General features: G+C 40.3%; 1 protein-coding gene across 2 annotated transcripts in view; it reads left to right on the top strand.

Moving 5' to 3' along the window:
* CACHD1 (cache domain containing 1) overlaps positions 1-17,832 on the top strand; it is a 214,197-nt gene that overhangs the window by 71,788 nt on the left and 124,577 nt on the right. For both annotated transcript variants that reach the window (XR_007155029.1, XM_047872635.1), the window contains exon 2: positions 15,445-15,507. Coding sequence is in view for 1 of the 2 variants with exons in the window: in XM_047872635.1 (XP_047728591.1) it covers positions 15,445-15,507 (63 nt within the window). In the remaining variant the exon portion in view is untranslated. The remainder of the gene's footprint in view (positions 1-15,444; positions 15,508-17,832) is intronic.

The following is a 17,832-nucleotide window of genomic DNA, read 5'->3' as shown; positions in this document are numbered from 1 at the left end:
AAAATAATGCAAATACTTAGCCAGGCTCCACAAACTAACTCTTGGACCCTTGATACAGCACCATCTACCCTGCCTCTAGGTTTGAAGCTGTGTATTAATAAATGAAGAATTGGCAAATAGTTACCTGCACTGTTCTATTTTAAATAGTTTTATTTAGCAAATTAACTCTTGGCTCAAGAATGCAGTCTAACCATGCCATTTGTAAGCCAGTCACCATATTTGTTTTTTAAAGCATAGTATGATCTATTCATGAAACATAGTTGAGAGTTATAGGATACGTTTTTCCCCTCTTTCATTTCGTCTCTGTGACTTTGTACAAAGTCTCTAGTAGAGAAAATCAAAAGTGCAGGTGAGGGGCTATTGGCAAATGTGAATCCCGGATCAAAAGCAAGCAAACCTACCAACCTTCCTGCTATCTCCCCTGCTCTGCATATGAGGCTTTAATAACTCCTGCTGGGACCGAGGCTCCAGGTAACTTTGTCTCACATTGGGTCAGATGTCCCTTCTTCCTGCTGGCCACTACCCACAACTTCTGCTTATTCTTCCCTTTTTCTCCCTGGCATTGGGAGCTTTTAGGATGGGACAGTCTTAATACTAAGGCTTCTAGAGCCTGCCTCAGAGTCAATCCAGCCAGAGTCTGTGTTCACTAAACAGAAAACGAACTTGGGCCACGAGGGGAGGGTGAGCATTTCCAGAACATTTAGCTGAAGGAGGCTAAAGCTAGGACAAAGGAAGCTTATTCACTGCTGCAGAAGTTTGGGGGACTGAGAGACCTCGGTCCCAGATTTGAATCCTAGCCTCTAGGGAAGTCCAGAGTTGTAGGAAGATCAGCTCCATTGTGCTGTGGGTTGGATGTGTGACTTTGGAGGAAACTGCTTGGTCCTGGCAAACCTTAGTTCCTCTTTTATAAAACAAGGATACTCACATACCTGTCAGAGTGGGGGTAAGGCAGAGGTGGTACAAATCAAAGTGCTTTCCTGCTTTTCTTCCTCCTGTCCCCTCGGGAAGCCCCATCCAAAGCTGCTTCATCTCTAATCCTGAACGTGGTGACTGCAGGTGGAGAGCAGCTGTATAGTCTGAAGATTTGGAATATGCCCTCCCGGTCCCCATTTAAGAGGCCAGCAGTAGTGGGTATTTCTCTCTCCATCTCCCTCCCTGTTTTTCCTTCTTTTACAGACATTTCTTTTAGCTAGATCATACTTTAAAATACACTCCACAGAAATTTGGGTTTATACAGAAATTCAGTATAGAGAGACCATGCTGACATTTCAGAGAGAGAGAGAGTAGAGGTATTGTGTTCTGAAAGCTTCCCTGGTGTAGAACTTCCCAGTGATTAGTAGGCCGTCTCCATGAGAACTACCTCAAGGATCCTCACACTTGCCTCCCTTGGGTCTGTGGACTCCTTATCTATGGAGGTGGGGCCGAGGAACCTGCATTTCATAACAAGCAAACCAGGATTTGTGTTGTGCCTCTCAAATTGGATAACCGCTACTCCAGTGATGGGAATTCAATTTATGTAATATGGAGCACCTGCTATGTGCTGTCGCATCCCTCACATAGATAGTAAGTCTTTGTAGCTCTGACGATGAGGCAGATACTAGTGAGATAAGTTTGCGTTCCGTAATGTCACCCATTTAAAGTGTACAATTACGTGGTTTTTAGAATATTTCCAGAGTTGTGCATCCATCAGCATAATCGAATTTTGGAACATTTTCACCCTCCCATAAAAGAAATCTTTTTTTTTTTTTTTCAACGTTTTTTATTTATTTTTGGGACAGAGAGAGACAGAGCATGAATGGGGGAGGGGCAGAGAGAGAGGGAGACACAGAATCGGAAACAGGCTCCAGGCTCCGAGCCATCAGCCCAGAGCCTGACGCGGGGCTCGAACTCCCGGACCGCGAGATCGTGACCTGGCTGAAGTCGGACGCTTAACCGACTGCGCCACCCAGGCGCCCCAAAGAAATCTTATTAACTATTAGCAGTCTCTGCCCAAGGTAGATATTCTAACACCCTTTTTTAGGTAGGGGGAAATTGAGGCTCTGGACACTTCAAGCAACCTGCCTCCAACCCCACAGTAAGTAGTGGAGCAGAGTCTGACCTGCTTGCTTCCAGATCCCATACTCTTTCCACTATACCATGCTCCCTTCCAAGAACTGAATCCAAATTAAATATTTACTTGGGGAGAATAATGTGATGTTCTGGTTTTGTCCTTGTTCAGTAGTTTTCGGTAACATATTTTTCCTTCCTGTTCCAACTGGCATTTTGGGGTAAATAAGTCGGGTTTAGTGTTTTAGTTACATATGCAGTACAGCCAGATTTTTAAAATTACATGAGAAATCAGCATATTAAAAATGTAATAGCGGCACACTGCAAGCTAGGAGAAGCCAGTGTCCAAACAGTGTCCTGTCCCTTTTTGGCGACCTATCACATGACTTCCTTGAGACTTAGTTTCCTCTTCTGTCAAATGAGTGAGTTGTATTCATTTTTTTTTTATTTACTCAGTAAGCATTTATTGGACATCGATTGGTGATTATGCTGGATATTTAGGGAAAATGATAACAATTTTCCTACCAGCTTATGCTTAATTGGGCAAAAACACTATGCCAGACACTGTCCCATTTAATTCTAACAGCACACCTAGGAGGTGCTGATTATCAATCTGTCCTGTCCCTGCAGGATTGGAGGTAGGTCGCTTAAATTTCCATGAGGAAAAGGCCCAGAAAGTTTAAATAACTTGTGCTGGTCACGCAGCTGAGAGAGTTGAGGTCTGGATGATTCCACAGCCCAGACCTTCACCCCCACATTCCTCTCCAGGTGAGCATGGGCCTCCTGTGAGGTCACTACCAGTGCCTATAAACAATTACCTGCAATATAATACAAAAGTTCAGTGATAGCACTAAAAGGGATTTAATCGTTTTTGCCTCTGGGGTAGGCCTGGGAAGGTGTCTCAGGTGAGCCCTTGGATTCTGTTGAAGGTAGAGCCAATTCGTACATTTCTTCCTCTCCTGCAGCCCCTCGGGTGTGTACCCCATTAGGTGGTACCATCAGTAATCAAGGGGAAAAGTCATTTTCCCAAGGACCCTTCTTGCATGTGGATTCGTAAAGCAATCTGAGGAAACCAGTAGGTTGAGCCTGGGAGCCAACCTTGTAAAGGCACTGCAAGCTAATGTGAAAGACATTTCCTGGAAATAGGGACTTTTAAATTTGTCTTAATATAAGGCTTCAAAAAAACTGATGTAGGAGAGTTTCTGACGTTGGGATAGGGATGTGGGTAATCTCAAATGACTTTTTTTTTTTGTTTATTTTTTTTGAGAGCAAGAACAAGTAGGAGAGGGGCAGAGAGAGAGAAGGAGAGAATCCCACCCAGCCTCCGCGCTGTCAGCATGGAGCCTGATGGGGGCTTGAACTCGTGAACCGTGAGATCATGACTTGAGCCAAAATCAAGAATCGGACACTTAACCAACTGAGCAACCCGGGCGCCCCTCAAATGACTCATTATTCCTGGGAATCATTGTTCCTTTTGGAGGATTTTAAAAAGTTACCATTTATTGAGCTGTTATTGTATGCATGGAATAAGTGCTATATCTGCATTGAACCTCACAAAATCCCCTGTGAGGTAGCTATGACTATTACCTCCTTCTTACAGCTTAGAAAATGGGGACAAATCTAAACTCTGAGACACCACCCATTTGGTAACAGGATTTTTGGTGTTTTTTTTTTAATTCCCCTCTCACTATTTTTGTAGCCCTAAAATTTGAAGAACATTTCTAACCAGCATTTATTTATTCATTAAAATTACATTGTGAATCTGAGCCCAGAGAGCCATCATTCATCAAAATGTTAGTTAATAATTATTGAGAATCCTGGCATGTGGTGCGGGAGCCTTCACAGGCTAGGGTTGTTACCATGGTATTCGATATGCGTGACAGGCACCCTTGCTGGGAGAGCCTGAAAAACGATACAGGCAGTTGGACCTGGGAGACATTTATGTAATCATATTAGCATCACATTTATTCTGAAAAGGCTAACTGCTTTGATTCATGTCTTAAACATCCACATTTAAACTCACCATTCTCAAGATTGGTTTTGTCTATTGAAATTTTCATCTTAAAAAAAAAAAATCCTTTGACTACTTGGCTACTCCTCCTGTAGCAAGTTTGAGAGATAGGTTTGTCCATATATATATATATATATATATATATATAGCAATTCAGATCTCAGCAAATGTAATTTTCTTGAAACATCCATCCATATGGCAGAAATACCTAGCATTAGTTGCTTCTCAAATTGGTATTTCAGTAAAATTCTAGCACAATAGTAGAATAGAAATTTTAGGATCAGTGAGTTTTCTATAATCCAACTCAGTTTTCCATTTTCTAGGTGAGGGACACTAGACCTAGGGATGCTAAATGACTGACCCACCCCCCCACCCCTGCCAATGAACTAGTTTGTACAGAGCTGCAGTTTGATGTTATTAATTACTCGGGTTTTGTGATATTTCAGTTTACAGTTCCCGTGCTTAATGATTGTACTGAAAAAGTATCACTTTTAAATAAGACTGTGCCAGAATTGCATTTATGAAAATTCTCTTTATTTGGATAGGATAGCAGTGAACATCTTATGCGAGAGACAGCCCAAATGGCCTCCATGGTGGCGTAGTTTGAAATGTCAAAAACTCGTCTTCATCTCAGGATGTAACACTGCAACTGTGCTTTAAAACCCAGCAGTTGTTTTGCACTAAGTTATTTTTAAATTATTTTTTTAAACAAGTATTTTTAAGTCTCCTTCCTTAATATTGCTCTGTTGTAAGTGCTATTGGGATTGCACAATTGAATAAAACTGTCCCTCGGAGGATTTTTATAACTTTACGGAGGAGATAAGACACACGGGAAACTTCAGGTCACGGTCCCTCAAGTGTCATGCTAGATGATCCAGTTCATTTGGCTCTTAGGATTGTCACAGGCCCTTGGGATAATAACTGGTTTCTAAATGGCCTAGATTTTTTGCCTTTGTGAGAAGTTAGGAAAGTGGGTGCATGGCTCTGAGCACGTGGAATATAAACATTCTTAAATCACCTATTTCATCATTGTCACTTCCCAGCTAAAAATCCTTTTAGCAGCTCTTTATTTCTTGGCCAACATACATTTATTCATTTACTCACTCAAAAACTATTTACTAAGTGCCTACCGTATGCATAAAATCCAACTTCTCTTTCTGGCTTGAAAAACCTCCATAGTCTAGCCCTATCATTCCTGTTCCATTTAGTTCAGTTTTATTTCCCAAAGCTCCCCTTGTGAAACTGTCTTTGTATCATAATTACTGATTTCAGAGTCCCTCTTTAGAATATGAGCTTTTCTGGGAAAGAAGCAATGTCTTTATCTTTGGACACTGCATTTCCAAGTATATGGGGCCAGTGGATAGTAAGCTCTTCAGAAAGATTATCTTGAAGCCAAGGGACCTAGAATGTAGGGTCTACGTGGGCAGGGATTTTGTCTGTTATACTCATTCTTGCATCCCCAGCTTGTAGAACACTTGTGCCTGGCCCCACGTACTTCGTACTATGTGCCAGGCCTTCTCTGTGAATGCTCTGAAATGCTCTTCACCCAAGCTCTCAACCTCAAGCCCCATTTCTTTGGAGTCTGTCTCCCGTAAACCCCCCACTCCAGCACCTTGGGCCTATAGCAAACACGAAATTCACACCAAGTCTGTGTTGCATTGTTGACCACTCTTTATTTTTAATTTCTCCTTCTGATTAGAGAGTGAGCTCCTCGAGAGTATGGGGCCACATCTTACATGGTGTCTGACACCTTCAGAAAGGACATGACTGATTGTGTTATTAATTAAACATCTTTGCTTAGGTCTGGAAGGTTAAGCATTTCAGTGTTTCCAGTTCCCTTTGTCCTTGAGGGCTGGATTCCTAAAGACCTGCGCATTTGAATGGGTTTGTGCACACGCAGAACGCTTGAATATTGAAGCTATACCCTTAAAGTGCCACCAGCTCCCAAGAATAAATGCACGGCCACTACATAACCCCTCTTTTTTCTTTCAAGGTGAAACAAAAAAGTAAAAGACTTAATGGAGATCTAGGAGGTGGAGAGTGGAGGAATTAGGAGTTCGAAGAGTGGAAGCAGGGGAGTGGAAATTTGGCACCATCTACAAAGCGTTTGGGCAACTCAACTTTCTGCTTCTGAGAGGTTGCCATGCATTGTCATGAATATTACTTATAATCAAGTTACATTGGCTAAAGGCTGAGTCTTTCCAACATGTGGAACTCATTTGCTTGCCTTTTTCTCTCTTAGTCTCTTTGAAAGCCAAAACAACAACAAATAACAACAAAACTCCAGTAACCCTTCAGAAGTTTTATTGTATTTAGGGGGAAGTGTTTCCGGCTTCTTTTGCCTGTCTTTGTTCTCTGGGTTTGTATTTACTTAGCCACTCTTTTGGTTTTGAATGCTCCAACAGGAAATCAAGTGATCAAGACCAGGAATTTTGCTTGCTAACATTATTGCTTTAGATTTTCCCTGCTAAATCAGACTACAGGCTGTTCCTTTTCCCCTGTAATTTCTTTTGAGGGATAGAGTTGACCAAAACAGGCAGCTCTTTGTAAAGGTGACACTTGTCACTGACTTGTGACTTTCCCACATGCTTTTCACTATTCAGAGCTCATGTTGGCTTGAAGGGTGTTAAGTTAAATGGCATCAGACTAAGAAATTCTAATTTGAGTTCTTTTGCAACCCTGAACCTGAAGTATGCAAACGGCTGTGTGTGTATGTATTTAGAGCCCAAAGAAGACAAAGAAGGAAAAACAGAGATGGGGGGAGGGAGACTTTGTTAATAGATTGTTGAAAGAAGAGGAACATATTTTATCTTGGAAGGATACCTTCCTCCTTGTTTAAATTTTTAAACATTCATTCATTCATTCATTCATTCATTCATTCTAGCTGGTTGAGTAAGCAACCAAAATCATCTGAATGATTTAAGGCCTAGATTAATGGATAAGCAAATGCTTATTCGTGCTCACTAGGTAAAATGCCCTGTGCTAAGAAATCATGGCATGGACCATTTTTTATCAAAATTTTTTATCAAAAATTTACAACATTTTTTATCAAAAATTTACAACAAAGTTAGAACCTAGAAATCCAAAAGAGTAGAAGAGAATAAAGTAAAATGTAAATAGTAGTTTTTACTGAGTAGTCAGACAATGGATTTTTTTCCCTTCTTCTTCCTTTGCAAATTTTCAAATTTTCGACAGTGAACGTATTCTTTAAATTGTTGCATAGAGTCTTTGCTGCAGAAGGTCAGAGAAGGGAGAGATTACCATCAGTGGGAAGCTGTTAAGAATGAGCTAGGACTTCAGTTTGATACAGGTAATTTTGCTCCCCCTGTACCTCCAACTGTCGTGGAATTACTATCATTCAGAAAATATTCTTAACAGATTAACAATAGAGTAATGATAGAATATCAAGATAGCATGTGAAATAAATTCATAATGTTTTTAGTGCTTTTTTTTTTTTTTTTTTTTTTTTTTTTTTTGAGTGAGAGTGGATGAGGGGCAGAGAGAGAAGTGGCGGTAGGTGGGGTCAGGGATCCCAAGTAGGCCTCATGCTCAGCATAGAGCCAGATGCAGGGCTCAATCCTATGACCCTGAGATCACCACCTAAGCCAAAATCGAGGGCCAGATGCTCAACTGACTGAGCCACCCAGGCACCCCTAGTGCAGTCAATTGAAATGCCTTTTCACGTTCATGAGGTTAAGTGAGTTAATATATGTGAAAAGTACCTAGTGCCAGACAGATAGTAAGCGGTAGCTGTTATCATTTTTTTATATATACAACCTTAAAATAAGGAAATCTGTTGGGCTGGGAAATGTGTACCCAGTGTACCATTTGCACAGGGTTGTCTGTTGTGTGCTGATTAGTTTTAAATTCCCAGTCCCCGCCTCTTCCTCTGCCATGCTTTTCATTTCCTACGCACTGCCCTTTGTCATGAAATGGGAATAGCCCTGTTTCTTCCAAGTCACCGTGGTGTTCAGGATCTGATTTTTATGGTGAGGATCAAGCATAAGCCCTTGTATTTATTTTTTTCAGTGAAAGCTCTCAGGGTAGTGATCTAGTTTTTTGTGGAGTTTAGTTAGTTGTAACTGAATGTATGCCCCTTTTCATGAGTGTGGTTACTCTGAAGAATGTTCGTCCTTATCCATTATAAAGGAAACATGCTCCATTTTGAGATGGGAGTGGGGTGGGGAGGAAAGAAGATCTATTCTAGATTCAATATTCACAGGGAAGCCCTATTCCTATTTTGGGCACTTTCTAGATTTTGAATAACTTTTCTCTATTAAGATGGTATTTACGTAGGGGCACCTGGGTGGCTCAGTTGGTTGAGGGTCCGACTTAGGTGCTGGTCACGGTCTCATGGTTCATGAGTTTGAGCCCCGCATCGGGATCGCTGCTCTCAGTACAGAGCCTGCTTCAGATTCTCTATCCCCTTCCCTCTCTGCCATTCCCCTGCTTGAGTTCTCTCTTTCACAAATAACCATTAAAAAAAAATGGTATTTACTTAGAAGACAATATATAAACTTTAGGGTAAGGCAAATTTAACATCTAGACTCAGCCACTTTCTTAGTAATGTTCAATTGTGGACAAGTTAGAGTGTCAGAAGCTCAGTTTCCTCCTCTGTAAAATGAGTACATAGTAACTTATATGAAGGGTTGTTGTAAGTATTAAATGAAATATGTTGTAAAGCACCTGAATCCATTCTGGGCCCTTGATAATATGACAACATAATTATATGTAATATACCCCCACCCCCAACACATGTAATTAGAACAATACTTGTATATTTGAAAAAAAAATTTAATGTTTATTTTTGAGAGAGAGAGAGAGAGAGAGAGAGAGAGACAAAGTGCAAGTGGGGGAGGGGTAGAGAAAGAGGGAGACACAGAATCTAAAGTAGGCTCCAGGCTCCCAGCTGGCCACACAGAGCCCAATGCGGGGTTTGAACTCACAACCCATGAGATCATGACCTGAGCCGAAGTCAGATGCTCAACCTACTAAGCCAGCCAAGTGCCTCTAGGTTATTTTTTATTGTGCTTTTTAGCGGAAATCTTTTCAGTACTCTTGGAAAACTATTTTCTTGAGCCACTTCTATCCAGAATGAACAAGTTTAGAGATTTGAGAAAATGACCAAGATTTGTAGCACCCGATCCATGATTTCAAAATGAAGAATGATGAGCTTCCACAGATAAGGTCATTTTTCTGGACCTGCCATATGTTTAACAATGTGAGGCTAAACAATCTGGTAAAAATCAGACAATGTCTAATCTGGGCAGGAGGGATCCCTTAAAAGCCTACTGAAAGATTATGCATGAGGTGTGCGTAGGGGAAAATAAAGTCATTGTATGTTTTTTGTTTTTTGGGGTTTTTTTTTCCTGCAACACTTAAATTTGGTTGCTGTTAACTCCCTGCCCAGAGATTGTTGGAGTTTGTTGTAACGACAGCACTTTGTCTTTTAATGACTAATGTTGGTCAGCTTCTTGACATAATGGTGGTAATCTATATTTTCCTCCCCTTTGGCCACAATTCCTAGAATCCTAGGAAGAGATCCAGAGCTGAATGAAGTTATTAGTTAACTGTCAGCCAAATTGGCTTGCAACAGAGACCTGTAAACATCAAGAGAATAAGCCTGTGAATAAAAACTCAGTTCTGCGTTTTCTTAGCAAAGATCAGGGAGGGGAGACAACAGAATTTCATTAGGCTTGTAGAGGTATTCATTTCTTCACTGTGCTGTTGTGCTATACCATTCATTTAAATATCTAGTTAAGATTTGGCAGAGCTGTTGGAGGCGTGAAGGTGGAACCAACTGTCTGGACTGACCATCTTATTAAACACTCATGTAATTGTTCCTGTTCCAGCAAAGCAGGTTCTCTTGCCATCTGTTTAAGCAGGCTCAATTAAATACATTTGGGACCGAAAGAGATGGCAGATAGGAGTAGGTGGAGTGGGGACAGAGAATGACTGAGGTGCAACCCTTAAGAGGTAGGGGAGGACATAGATGCACACGCGTGCCCATCCCGGGATATTTTTCCTTCTCTTACAGTAGAGGTAGGGGGAGTTGTATTCAATTGTTACGTGACTCTTTCATTTCTAACTTCATGAGTTGAACTTCCTCTCTGGGGGAGGAGGAGGAAGGCAGTGCTTTAGGAAATAAAAGAACAGAATATGCAAAGAGGAGATTTGATTAAATTGTGTTGTAAGTTTAGAATATGCAGGCTGGATGAAACTCCCATAAAGACACCTTTTTTTTTTCTTGCTAAAAATTCAAGTTAGTACAGTGGCACTGGATGGGAAGCTCAAGAACTGAGTAATGTTACATACTTAGAATATGAGGGAGCAATTAATATGTAGCCTCAGGGAAGGCTCATCGGAGACCTTATCTGTGAATTACTAGGTGATTCTACTTGGTACAGTCCCAATTTCATCTAGATTACTGATTGGGTATAGATTTTTGAGTATTTATAGTATTCTATCCAGTTAATAGATTCTTTTCCCTTTTCTATGCATAAATAATTTTGAAAACGTAGGAAAACATTTGACTAGGGTTATTTTAAAGAGACTGCCTAGAAATGTATGTTTAAATTTATTTTAGTATAACATACATACAGAAAAGTACACAGGGGTGCCTGATGAATTCTCATAAAAGTGAATACATCCTTATAACAGGCACCCGGATCAAGAAATGGAATATTGCAGCATCCGAGAAGCCATCTTCGTGCCCTGTTCTGTTCATTCTCCCACAAAGGATAACCACTATCCTGACTTCTGACAAGATAGATGAGCTTTGCTTGGTTTTGAATTTGCCGTAAATAGAATTGTACACTTCGCATTGTAGTGTTTGGCTGCTTTCACTTAATATTATGTTTGTGAGTATCACCATGTCGATGCATGTTTGCAGTTGTGTGTTCGTTGCTATCGCTGAACATTTCATAGTGTGAACACACCACAGTTTGTTCTGGTGCTGATAGGCATTTGGATATTTTCCAGGTTGGAGCTCTCATGAGTAGTACTGCAATGAGCATTCTTCTGCTTCTCTTTTGATAAATATATGAACACATTTCTCCTCAGTGTATGCCAAAGATGGGAAATGCTGGGTCATGGGATATGCATCTAATTAAGTCTAGAAGATACTGCTAGCTTGCCAAAGTGTGTATTAATGAGGGAAAGGTCATTTTTGTCCAGAGTATTCTGTTCTCATGAGCATAAAAATGAGGTATCTTGTTTTCTTTTGATTGTGGAAGTAAATTGATAAAGAGGATTCAGTGAAATATTTTTACTTAAAATAACTTTTTAAAACTCCTCACCCGTTTTTAATGATCTTTTCACCTTACAGTAAAACCCGTTTTTACTTACAATATCTGAGAATGAGAAAGCGTAATGGGCAGAGGCAGGCAGCATCTTTGCCTTTCCTTCCAGAGATTTGTACACTGGGGAGAGTTTCTTCAGACTCCCTCCAGGTTGTGCTCAAATTAAGAGTTCAGATTTCTGGAATTGTTCTCCAGGGAATTGGGAGATACCTTGGAAACGGAGGACAGAATGTCCACCCCGCCCAGCCGTACCCTAACCCTGTTACAGTGAGCAAATCATCCAAGAGCACCAGGCAATCTGACCTGTTAGGGTTGCTCACCATTTTCATGGTTTAAGACAACTTCATTTTCATTTTTCAAGTGCCTGTAACAATCAAGAAACTCAACTTTGTATTCTCTTCCTTCCACAACTTCATGTAACCAAACAAACCTTTGGCTGGGACTCTTAGTTACTCCACTCACTGGTTTGTGTGTGTGTGTGTGTGTGTGTATGTAGACAGACATCAGATAATTAGATACATGTATTGTTATTCCAGCACATTATATCCTGCTTAAAATGGTAGGAAAAAATCCCCAATACTCATTTTTTCTACATGCAAGTATAGGATTCCTAGATTATTCTGAAGAAAAGGTGATGGGAACAAATTTCATAGCTTCACTAAAATCAGTGCTTGTTTTTAACGCAAGCCCTGGGTTCAGACCTCAGCACTAGATTTTTTTTTTCTTTTTTAACCTGTGATAACATTTTCTAATGTTTGAGCTGTAGCTTTCAGTCTGTAAAATTTGGATTCACATCCTTGCCCTGTCTGCCACATAGGGTTACTGTGGAGATCAAATGTGATCCTTTATGTGAAATGGTAAACTATAAAAGACCTAAGCCTAAGCCTTTGAGAGCTTGGCTTAGCAGGCCCTGCATTTTAAGCTAGAACTTGACCTACAGAGTAGTGAAAACTTACTCTGTACCTTGAGATCTTGTGCACACACACAAGTCCAAACTTTTAACCTTGCACCAGACATGGCTGGCTGACCTGTTGAGTCGTAAGTTCCTTGTCCAGGTCCTTTTGGCCTCTACCACCCCTCCCCTGCTTGGGGGAAAAGAGGGGCAAAAATTGTTGGCTTTGGTGATAGCCCCAAACTATTACCCTTGCAGGTGATTTCACTTTCTGCAGGTTAGAGGGTTGTATAAAGTAGGTAGTCTACAGAATTAGTGCTGTTCATATCTAAATCATCTTTCTTGCTTTTTAAATTTTCTTTTATCTATCCAGCAGTTAAGTGCAGAGAATATAAAAACGCTTCTATGGCATAAAAAGATCTGTATGAAAGCATTGGCAATCATTATCGATAATTGTTAAAATGCTAAATGAGTGAAGCAGGGACGGAAACACAGCCTTGTGAACACTTCCCAACATATATGCCTTTTTACAAGTGAGGAATTTTTATTTTAACCAAAAAAAAAAAAAAAGAGAGAAGGATATGATCTTATTCTTCATTAGGTTTGGCCGTTGGTGGGCGGATGTGGTGTGCTTCCCAGGGCTGTCTCGTGTGTTCTTCCATCAGTCACCTTTTGGACGGGGGGCACCTTCCCGGACAGGCCACATAAGGTCTCAACTGGAAGATCACAGAAATAAGACAACTGGCAACACTCATCGAGATCTGGAGACACAACATGAATTGTGTTCATTTTTAGTCAATGTTCTCATGGTGCTGGGTAGGTTTTGAAAATCAAATTGCATAAAAATACGGAAGATGGTCTGGGAAAGTAGATGGCAGTGACACAGACTCAGCTTCTAAAAATGTTATAATCTATTAAACTAATAATTTCTGTTGCAATCAGAAAACAGAACTTCAGGTTGTAGGAATGAGGTTAACGAGTTTCTAATCCCTTTCCCAAAACGGGATCTTAGGGTTCAGAATACTAATGCCCCTTCATGATAAAACACTGCCAGTGAGGTCTCTAACAGAACCCCGTAATCAGATGCATTAAGATATCTGCATCAAAATTAATGAACGAACATTCACACTAAGAGGCTTAATAAAGACTATAAGTACCCATTGGTTGGGGTTAGTATTTACTCCCAAGTAAAATCCGGTCATGTCATATTTTGCTAACAAAGGTGTTATGTGAAACTTCTGATTTGTAGAGCCTTTTGAGTTATGGAATTGCATGTAAGGTACATATATTTGGGTACCAGCTCCTGACAGAAGTGTTTTTTAATATATGTCAGGCAACCATGTGGCAAATTCTCAAGAGATCATAGAGTTAGGAGCACCAGATCTCGAGTCACTCTGCCTGGGTTCAAATTCCAGCCTTGCCAAGGGACTCTGGGTAAGCTATTTAACCTCCCAGCGTGTTAGTTTTTCATCTTTAAAGCTGCAGGAATTTTCTTATAAAGATTAAATAGGATGCACATATAAGGTACAATATGTGCATTGCATTAGACACGCAACAAACCTGCTTCTTTTCTCTGTGTAATGGAGATAATAATAGTGCTCATCACAAAGGTGTTTTATGAGATTCAAATAAGTAAATAGATATAACATGCTTAGAATAGTGTCTGCCTATAGTAAGCATTCATTACCTAGTAGAACTTTCCTATCAATAGAGACGTTTTTAGGGAAGAAAGAGAAAAGAGACATCTGTTGAATGAATGAGTAGTGCCTGGTAAAATTATGATAATTCATAATTAGACATTTGCAGACTGTAATTCCATCCCATTCGGTCACAATCCTTCCCCCCCGCCCCCCCTTCCCCAGCACCTTATCGTTCCTCTTTTGCACAGCACTTGGTAAACTTGGCACTTGTCTTCCTCACCACAACCATGCAGGTGTGTTAGGCTGTCTGGGAAGCTGTCCCAGATGCTGACAAACCCTTGGCTGTAGGATAGAAAGGAAAAAGAGAAATTTTGGCTAATATCTCCAGGTCTGACTCCTTACTCACCTGGAGAGTTCAATGGTATCTTTAAAGTTTTAGGATAAATGAGGAGCCTGCTGCTTTTTTTTTTTTTTTTTGCGCCTCTAACAGATACGTATCTTGGATTCTAATTTCTTCAGTTTGTTATATATTAATCTCTAGTGATTGCTCAGTAATGGGTAGGGTCTGGTAAAGTCCTAAGTCTGCAGAGAGGTTTTAAACACAGGCCATGTATGGAGGGGGTGGGTACTAGCTAGGCAGAGAGCAGTGGAAGAGCGTTTGTGCTTGTATGTCATAGTTTGGACTAGTGTCCTGGCACGGCTGTCCCATTTCCTGGCATGTAAGAACTGGATCTTAAGGCTGCACATATTTGGCAAGCCCTATTATGTTACCCTCCCAAGGGGGTGCTTGGGTAACGAAGGTGATAGATAATATTGGGTAGGTACTGGTGGGACCCAGGGACATGAGAAGTTATGGAAAGAATCCCTTTTAAAGAGCTTTATTGCGTTAGAGTTTAGTGTCTGTAAACAATTACAGCATTCAGGGAGTGCAGAATTCAAATGAGAAACACAACTTTGTCAGATTATACCACTTGGATAAAATGGCATGGGCTCCGGAAATCTATAATTAAATGTATTTTTGAAAATGAAAAGTATAGTGTAACATCTGGTTTATTTCACTACGGAAGTGCCTGGGTATTGCTCATGTAAGTGTGATTGACTTTGACTGATATTTGGATTTCTTTGTGTAAAATAACTATTTTAATTAAATTTTTTTCTGCTTGATTCTGTTTTGTAAACAAATTATTCATGTGCACACACACTGTCATTAGAAAATGACTGTCTTTAATGTGGAATTTAAGAAACAAAACAGATGAACATAGGGGAAAGGAAGGAAAAAGATGATAGGGAGGCAAACAATTACAGACTCTTAAATAACAAGAACAAATCGAGAGTTGATGGAGGGAGATGGGGGCAGGGGGAATGGACATTAAGGAGGGCACTTGCTGGGATGACCACCGGGTGTTGTATGTAAGTGTTCTATCACCAAGTTCTACTCCTGAAACCATTATTACGCTATATGTTAACTAACTTGGATATAAATAAAATTAAAAAGAAAAAGAAAATGGCTGTCTTTAGAAGAACTAATGTTTGTTTATTTTCTTTCTGTTGCAGCGGATATTCAACTCCTTTGTTTACACTGAGAAAATCTCAAATGGAGAAAGTGAAGTACAGCAGGTAAGAGATTATTAGGACTGGACATTCTCTTTGTCTTGCTTCTGGTTACGGCTTCAGTATTCTCTGCAGGCCATTTCCTTGTGAGGTGTTCCAGCTGTTTTCCATGTGATTTCATATACGTCTTAAAGCATAACGGTGCCAAACTTACACTCGCAGTTCTTACAGGTAGTTGAAAAAATGGTTCTATGGATGGTGTTTTGCTATTTGGGTTATACTTTGGAAATATTATTTAATTCATTTTCATTGTTTCGGAGCACCTGGGTGACTCAGTTGGTTAAGCATCTGACCTCGGCTCAGGTCATATCTCACGGTTTGTGGGTTCGAGCCCTGCATCGGGCTCTGTGCTGACAGCTCAGAGCCCCGGAGCCTGCTTCAGTTTCTGTGTTTCCCTCTGTCTGCCCTTCCCCCATGTTCGGTTGCTCTCTCCTCTCTCTCTTTCAAAAATAAACGTTAAAAAAAAAAAAACATGGGGCACCTGTGTGGCTCCAACGGTTGGGCGTCCGACTTTGGCTCAGGTCATGATCTTGTGGTTTGTGAGTTGGAGCCCCGTGTCGGGTTCTGTGCTGACAGCTCAGGGCCTGGTGCCTGCTTCGAATTCTCTCTCTCCTTTCTCTCTCCCTCCCTCCCCCCCCCCCCCCCCCCCCCCGCCATCCTCTGCTCACGCTCTGTTTCTCTCTCAAAAATAAACATTAAAAATTTTTTTTAAGGGGCACCTGGGTGGCGCAGTCGGTTAAGCGTCCGACTTCAGCCAGGTCACGATCTCGCAGTCCGTGGGTTCGAGCCCCGCGTCGGGCTCTGGGCTGATGGCTCAGAGCCTGGAGCCTGTTTCTGATTCTGTGTCTCCCTCTCTCTCTGCCCCTCCGCTGTTCATGCTGTGTCTCTCTCTGTCCCAAAAATAAATAAACGTTGAAAAAAAAAATTTTTAATAAAATAAAATAAAAAAATTTTTTTAAATATATTTTCATTATTTTGAAAATTCCTGAACTACTCATATTTAGAAATAGTAGAAATTGTTTCATCTGATAGAAGAAGTGCCAGGTGCTGGAATCACACCGATAACCCAGGTCAAATTCTGGTTTTCTTACTGATTCCGTGACCCCCAGTAAGCAATTTAGCCTTTTTGATCTATAGTTTCTTGGTCTTACATAAGGGGAATACAGTTTCTGCTTTATGAGCTAGTGAGAATTAAGTGAAATAATGTCAGGTTAGTGGAGAATAAATGAAATCTTTTCTGTGGAAGATTCTGGCATAGATGCAGCTCAGTGGATATTGGTCTCTTTTGTTCTTTTATTTTTCTTTCCTCCTCTTGTATTTCTTCCTTTGCTTCTTTCCTTCCATCTCCTTTCAATGCTGTGTGGGGTCAAAAAGTTCTGAGGCCAGATTCTATTTACTTTATTTATAGCTGCTTTCAAATGGACTGCTTCGTAAATTAAAACATAGTGTTGGTGAACTTGGTCATAAATAATTGATCTGTGCTTGAAAAGAAGGGTGGTAAAGAGGATTCTGGGTTTTAATTTCAACTAATCCACCAACTTCATTACACTATGCGACGGTCAACTGGTAATTTGAAGCGAGGTTGGAAACTTAAGTAAAAAACACGACCAAGCTAAAAACCAAAGTGTAGCAGAGTGCTTCCATAGACTAAAAAGACAACTATAGTAAAACACATAATAATTCAAACTCTGAGATGCTGCCTTTATTTTCTTCATGGAAAACAGCTTGACTCGATCACTTTAGAAGCACCAGGCAAGAGGAAAAAGCCTTGTGTCATTAGAGTAAACTTATTTATGGGATAGTTATTTATTTATAATAAATTACTGTGGTTTAATCTTGAAGTTCAGCATTTCCTGTGTTTAGACATTAAAATGTTTTATTGGTTACTGCAGGTTAAATTTAGAGGATATAAGCACTTCTGTACGTATTCTTTTTCTTAGCATTAGATATTTTTAAAAACTAATGACCCTGCGTTATAGTGAATATAATGTGGTTTGCTCTGTCAAGTCTTATCTTTATCATTCCGGTCTTGTTTTTATTCCAGCAAACTGAAAAGTGCTTTTTAGGGTCATGACATTGAAAAGGGTTTTTGGGGGGGAAAGATTTCTACACAAAGCATGTCTGAGGGAACTTTTTGGGAGACCAAAGGCCACTTGATAACATTTTAAAGAAACTGAACCAGGGATCTCAGCTTTGGTGCTTTCCTTGAAGTAACAGATACATGTCCTTCCGCCAGCTCTTTTCAAACACGAGACTTGTTTTGTTTTCCTGGACTGATGTCATTGCTTTATTTATCTAACTGTAGAACAAATTTGGAAGCCTTTAATAACT

Source organism: Prionailurus viverrinus, chromosome C1, assembly GCF_022837055.1.
Source record: "Prionailurus viverrinus isolate Anna chromosome C1, UM_Priviv_1.0, whole genome shotgun sequence".
NCBI lineage: Eukaryota > Metazoa > Chordata > Mammalia > Carnivora > Felidae > Prionailurus > Prionailurus viverrinus.
Note: the sequence above shows the minus strand (reverse complement) of the source record. Positions and strands in the feature narration are given on the sequence as shown.